Source organism: Barbus barbus (genome assembly GCF_936440315.1).
Source record: "Barbus barbus genome assembly, chromosome: 25".
NCBI lineage: Eukaryota > Metazoa > Chordata > Actinopteri > Cypriniformes > Cyprinidae > Barbus > Barbus barbus.
The window spans coordinates 30,363,939-30,371,438 of NC_136753.1; the positions used below are offsets into that span (position 1 = coordinate 30,363,939).

Below are 7,500 nucleotides of genomic sequence, written 5' to 3' on the forward strand. Positions count from 1 at the left end.
CTCTCGCCTCATCGACTACAGCCGCATCAAGAAGGTCTGACTCTGTTTTATGTATTACCTTTTTATAGGTTTTTATGTATTACCTCTCTTCATTTCAGATTATTCAATGTCTTTATTGGAATGATTAATCATTTTCCTAATTTTAATTGGGGTAGTTAAAGCATTAGAGGATCAGCTGCATACAAATAAACATACATAAATTAAAGGAATAGTTCACCCAAAAATGTGTTCACCCTCAGGTCATCAGAGATCAGGATGAGTGTGTTTCTTCATCAGGTTTGTAGAAATGTGTCTCTGCATCAGTGTCTCAGCAATGGATGCTCTGCAGTGAATGGGTGCCGTCAGAATGAGAGTCCAAACAGCTGATAAAAACATCACAATAATCCACACCACTCCAGTCCATCAGTTAACATCTGGAGAAGACGAAAGATGAAACTAATCCAGCATTAAGATGTTTTTAACTAAAATACTATAGAGTCCATAATCCATAATAACTCTTCCTCCAGAGAAAAAGTGTTCTGGTCTGAATCAGGAGAGAAATCTGCACAGATGCCAAAACAGTCCAAAACAGCAAATATGTGGCTGGATTTTGATGAGAGAGACAACAGGAAATGCACTTTTTCACTGGAGGAAGAGTTATTATGGATTATGGACTATGGTATTTGAGTTAAAAACGTCTTAATGCTGGATGTGTTTCAGCTTTTGTCTTCTCCAGATGTTAACTGATGGACTGGAGTGGTGTGGATTATTGTGATGTTTTTATCAGCTGTTTGGACTCTCATTCTGACGGCACCCATTCACTGCAGAGCATCCATTGCTGAGACACTGATGCAGAGACACTTTTCTACAAACCTGATGAAGAAACACACTCATCCTGATCTCTGATGAACTGAGGGTGAACACATTTACAGTGAATGTTCATTTTTGGGTAAAATATTGCTTTGAAGAAAATAAAGATCATATTTAAATAAGAGTTTATTCTATGACTATATTTAAAAGACTTCCTCTCCAGTCCAACGAGTGCATTTATTGAATCTAATCTAAAGCTAAATTAGATTTTAGGGGGGTTGTTTGTTTTTTGTTTTTAAAGTTTTAAGTATTAAAGTGTTTTTACTTTGATAAAGCATTTGCTTTTAAAACTATGCAAAATGAAAACAGTGCATACATACAGTAAGATAAAAACACTGAGTTTATTTTTGCTGTCTCGACTGCTCTCTTTATACACACACACTCGTCTGTCTCTCTGACACATTTGTGTTTAACTGCTCAAGCCTGACGCCTCAGAGACGACACACACACTCACTGATCCTGACGCTTTCTACTCACAGTACAGTGAACACACACACACTCTCTCTCTCTCTCTCACACACACACACACACACACACACACTCTCTCTCACACACACACACACACTCTCTCTCTCTCTCTCTCTCTCTCTCACACACACACACACACACACACTCTCTCTCTCTCTCTCTCTCTCTCTCACACACACACACACACACACACACTCACTCACTGCAGTGTCACTGTCAGCTTTTAATCACATCTCCTTTCACACACACATATACACACACACAAACAGCAGTAAAAATTATTATTGTAATAAAATTAGAAATTATGAGATAACACCTGAGATGGCGCCGCGTATGGCTGCTGTGGTGTGGAACGCTTCCATTATTTTGTTGTTTTTGTTTGTTTGTTCTGTGTTTAGTCATTCTCTTACTATCAGTTTTACAAGAGACGAACTACTGGACATAAGGCAACACACACCAGACAATTTTTTTCCAGTTTTTGATTATTAAAAGAGGGAAGTGCGCTGGTTAAGCTCCGCGAACGCGGTTTCTGAACTGCGCTCCCTAGTATCCATCTAGTGAATCTCCGATTCCTTCCTAACAAAACGGATGAACTACTTCTCCTCACTCACACAAACAAGGATTTTTCAAACTCTGCTGCATTGTGCTTCACTGAAACCTGGCTGAGTGAATCCATTCTGGACAACACACTTCATTTGCCGTGCTACCAGCTGTTCAGAGCGGACCGCATCACGGAGCTAACGGGGAAAACGAGAGGTGGTGGACTCTGTTTCTACATAAATGAAGGTTGGTGTACAGACGTAACAACTCTGAGGAAGATGTGCTCTTCATAAACTAAACTATTCTACTCACCGCGGGAGTTTTCCTCTTTCATTTTCTTGAATGTGTACGTGCCTCTGGGCGCGTGCGCTGCGATGCAACAACTGGCTGAGCAAATATCAGTACCCAGACTCTCTTTTAATCATTCTTGGAGATTTTAACAAAGCAAATCTCTCCCGTGAGCTCAACACACTCAAAACAGTGGAGATGATGGTAGACTTCAGGAGCAAACCCCTGCTCTCCCCCCACTCACCATCATGAACAGCACTGTGACTGGGCACCACCATCTCCCAGGACCTGAAGTGGGACATTCATATTGACTCTATTGTGAAAAAGGGCTAGCAAAGGCTGTATTTCCTTCACCAGCTAAGGAAGTTCAACCTGCCGCAGGAGCTGCTGAAACAGTTCTACTCTGCAATCATCCAGTCTGTCCTATGTTCTTCTATAACTGTTTGGTTTGGTTCAGCTACCAAAACAGACATCAGAAGACTACAACGGACAGTCAGGACTGCTGAGAGTATTATCGGTGCCCCTCTACCCAACCTCCAAGATCTTTATATCTCCAGAGTGAGGAAAAGGGCTAAGAAAGTCACTCTGGACCCCTCACACCCAGCTCACTCTCTCTTTGAACTGTTGGCCTCTGGCCGGCGCTACAGATCACGGAGCACCAGAAAAGCCAGACACAAGAACAGTTTTTCCCCCAGGCCATATCCCACCTGAACAACACATAACACACCCCGGTACTGTACATCTGTAAATAACTCTTCAAACCCTCATCCCTACATGCACATTCACAGTTCTGTCTATGGACATTTTTTTTTTTTTTTTTTTTTTCTGTATATTTGTATTTTTATTATTAGTCTGTTCTCTTCATTATTAGTGTTTTTATTACCTTAATTATATGTTGTCTGCACTATGTTTGTACTTCTGTACTGGAAGATCCTAACACCAAGACAAATTCCTTGTGTGTGTAAACACACTTGGCAATAAAGCTCTTTCTGATTCTGATTGTTCTCATTAATGCTGACAAATTGATGATGTTTAAACATGTTTGATGGACAGGGAAGTACCCATAATCCCATTCAGCTCTCACTCAGTTCATGACGACTCTGTGAACCCTAGTGAGTGCCCTATGTAGACAGCATGTGAAGGTTCAAACATCATGCCTCCCAAAATGAAATGCATGCATTATTCACTTTTTCATGTGCTGCCTATGTAGGGCACTCAGTAGGGTTCGAGCAGAGCTGGTGTGTGTATCTCTGAGAGCTTCTTTCCTCATATTTTGTGCAGCGCTTCAGGTTTTCTGCTGCAGGCTGAGATTGTGTGTGTTTCATGTTTGTTGATCAAATTCACTGTGGCCTGATTTTACTGCAAGATAAACACAAGGTCAGCAGCGCGCACACACACACCCTTAAACAAACACACTCACACACACACACGCTCTCAAAAGTACACGTACACATACACACACACACACACACTCACCCTTAAACAAACACACTCTTTCGCACACACACACACACACTCACCCTTAAACACACTCTTTCACAGACACACACACTCTCTCTCACACACACACACACACTCTCTCTCTCTCTCTTAAACATACACATACACACACACACTCACCCTTAAACAAACACACTCTCTTTCTCACACACACACACACACACACACACTCACCCTTAAACAAACACACTCTCTTTCTCACACACACACACACACACACACACACACACACACACACACACCCTTAAACAAACACACTCTCTCTCACACGCACACACACACACACTCTCAAACATACACATACACACACACATCCTTAAACAGACACACTCTCTCACACACACACACACACCCTTAAAGAAACACACTCACACACACACACACACACACTCTCAAACATACACATCCTTAAACTGACACACTCCACGACAGATTAAGTGTATCAGTGAGTATAACATTATCAGTGTATAATCAGCTGGAGATTATGTTTCCCCCGAGAGCGTGGCGTCATGCTCAGAAGTGTTAGCGAAGCGCCTGCGGTATCTGGGTCTCGTTCCCCGGAGAAGCACGCGGATCTCATCAGGTCACTCTCCGATGGGCCGATAACGGGAGCGCTTTGATTGTGATGTTTGCTGCGAGCGCTGCGGATCTCAGCTTCTAAATGCTTTCATAATCCACTCTGAGCTCTTTCTGACTCTCGTCTGTCTCTGGGCAGTTGTGCACCGAGCTGAATGCGTATATGCTGGCGGACATGGCTCACATCAGCGGCCTGGTGGCAGGCAAAGCCGTTCCCTCGCCGTTCCAACACGCTGACCTCGTCACCACAACCACCCACAAATCACTGCGAGGATCCAGGTACACCTGTCATCCATTTCTCAAAGCCTGTGTGCAGAACTAGCAGTGCTGGGAAGGTTACTCTGGAAATGTGATAGGTTACAGATTACAAGTTACCCTATTTAAAATGTAACGAGTAGAGTAACTATTTCAATTACTTTATTAAAGCAATGTAACTGATTGCATTTGATTACTTTTCTACATTTCTAACAAATGTTTTCAACTGTTAATCATTTTGAAACATTTAAAGCAGGTCGGGTTAATCTTTCAGTAGAACTCTGACAGTGTTGGGTAAGTTATTAATTACTAGTTACTAATTACATCTTCAACTCTGTAATTAGATTACCATACAAATTACTCTCTCCAAAAAGTATTTAATTATTACTAATTACTAAACGGTTCTTTTAATTGTTTCAAATAAATAACAGATAACTACATAAATTATTCTGCTCACACTTTAGATTAGGGTCCAATTCTCACTATTAACTAACTAACACCAATATACTCCTAATTACTGCTTATTACTACTTAGTAAAGTAGTCGTTAAGTTTAAGAATTGGGTCGGATTAAGGATTTAGAATAAGGTGTTTCAGAATAATGCATTAATACGTGCTTTTTAAGTAAAAATAAACAGCCAATATAACAGTAATATTCATGTTAATAACCAACCAGTTATTAATAGTGAGAATTGGACACTAAAGTGCTACCAATATTCTTATTAACGCACCAAAGCGTTTAAAATGAGAACGGTAGCATGCATTTTAAGGTTAGACTTTAAATTTTGATGTTAAATCCACTATAAATGTTCTACAGTCTAAACACAGTATTAAGTTCAATTACACAAGAAGTAACTGTAATTGAATTACAGAAAAAATAAGAGTAATCCCTTACTTGAAAATTAATTAAATTACAGTAACTAATTGCTTAGTAACTAGTGACACCCAACACTGAACTCTGATTACTGACAGACTTTCAAAATCCTTCATCACTTGAATTAAGTGTATAAAAATGTTATTTTAAAGCACAGACACCACAAAATCAGACTTTAGCACCTCTTTTTACTTTGAGATCATTATCTGGATGTTGCATGCATGCATGTTTTTTCTGGTGATCTCCATCATTAACCGTTTCTCCTCCTCCTCTGGTCTGGCTCCTCCCTCAGGGCGGGGCTTATCTTCTATCGTAAGGGCGTTCGCTCGGTGGATAAGAAGGGCAAAGAGGTCATGTACGACCTGGAGGAGAAGGTCAACTTCGCTGTGTTCCCTTCGCTTCAAGGCGGCCCACACAATCATGCCATCGCCGGCGTCGCTGTGGCTCTCAAACAGGTACAGCTTTGCTTTCACTTCCAGATTATTAGTGTTTCTACTAGTGCTTAACCCATATGCTGATATCATAGAGAGCAGGCTGGCAGATATTAAACTGATGTATATGATAGCACACTATTTAATTTAAATACACGTTCATAACGATTGCTGAAAGTAAATTAATATTTATTTTACAGAATATTTACTAAATTATACTGCTGTCAAATGATTAATCGCGAATAATCGCATCCAAAATAAAAGTTTTTGTTTACATAATATATGTGTGTGTGTGTGTGTGTGGGTAGATAGTATATAGAGTTGTAACTTTTTAGTTTTAGTTACTTTTTCTTATTTGTAAGTCGCTTTGGACAAAAGCGTCTGCTAAATGACAAAAGTAAAAGTAAGTAAAGTATATATAAATACAAACACATGAAAAAATTTATGTTTATGTTTTAAATATATTTATATATAATATAAGCAGGGATTGAAATTAACTTTTTCACATTTTTTACATTATAAAAATTATGTAATTTGAAAATGAATAAATATGAAAAAATTGAACTTGATAAATTTGTCAAATAAATAAATCTATTTAGCAACTTCTTGATACTTTAATGATATAGTTTTTTTTTTTTTGCAAATAATAACAGGCGATATATCTGTCGATTGCAACTTTTTGCAAGTTTTATTAGTACACACTGTATATTAGCGGTGTTAGACTCCTGGAGTCCTGGAGCTTCTCTCTCTGTGAAGCATCTCTTATTCTCTCTCATCTCCTGAACAATGGCTGGTGCACTTGGGAACTCATTTATGATTTTTGATAATTGATAACTCTTCCTTCGGTCTCTCTTCAGGCCACGACGCCCATGTTTCGTGAATACATCGCTCAGGTTCTGAAGAACTCGAAGGCCATGGCCGACGCTCTGCTGGAGAAGGGCTACACGCTGGTCTCTGGTGGGTTTTCGCTCGCGTCTCGTCTGTAGGTTTTTTCTTCAGGTGAACAGAACTTGTTCGTCTGGGAATGAGACAATGCCACTGGATTCTCCTGGAAGATGAAGTTAGTTTTCCTCTGTTTTCTCAGGTTGTGCTGCTGTAGTGAGACTCAAACCACTACACTGAAGAAAATAAAAAGGCTTGTCTTACTTAGTCTTGTTTTTAGTCAAAATATCTAAAAACTCTTAAACTAAGATGCATTTACTTGTTAAGCAAAACGACATTAGATATTGAGTCTTGTTTCTAGGGGAAGAAAACTAAATTAATGCACTTAATTTAGTTTTCTTCCCCAGAAACAAGGCTTAATATGTTGTTTCGCTCAACAAGTAAATGCATCTTAATTTAAGAATTGTTAGATATTTTGACTAGAAACATTTACATTTAGTCATTTAGCAGATGCTTTTATCCAAAGCGACTTACAAATGAGGACAATAGAAGAAATCAAAACCAACAAAAGAGCAATAATATGCAAGTGCTATAACAAGTCTTAGTTAGCGTAGGTTTTTTTTATTTTTTTTTATATATATCATAAATAAAAAGAAAACAAGCAGTTAGTGAATAAATATAAGTTTTTTTTTTTTTTTTTCAGAAACAAGAAAAAAATGCTAGGTAAGCTTTTTTTTTTTTTTTGCAGTGTACGAATGAAGGTCTTAATGAACTAATCAACTAAAGCAGGTGATTATAGTGCATGTAGAGTGTTAATGAATAGTCCTGTTAATGATTC

General features: G+C 38.8%; 1 protein-coding gene across 1 annotated transcript in view; it reads left to right on the plus strand.

The window, feature by feature from the left end:
• Positions 1 to 7,500, plus strand: part of LOC306845017 (serine hydroxymethyltransferase, mitochondrial-like) — a 45,563-nt gene that overhangs the window by 33,324 nt on the left and 4,739 nt on the right. Inside the window, exons 6-9 of the mRNA XM_079377511.1 lie at positions 1 to 34; positions 4,361 to 4,500; positions 5,642 to 5,804; positions 6,638 to 6,737. The exon at positions 1 to 34 is cut by the window's left edge and continues 89 nt beyond it. Of these exons, the coding sequence (XP_079233637.1) occupies positions 1 to 34; positions 4,361 to 4,500; positions 5,642 to 5,804; positions 6,638 to 6,737 (437 nt within the window). The remainder of the gene's footprint in view (positions 35 to 4,360; positions 4,501 to 5,641; positions 5,805 to 6,637; positions 6,738 to 7,500) is intronic.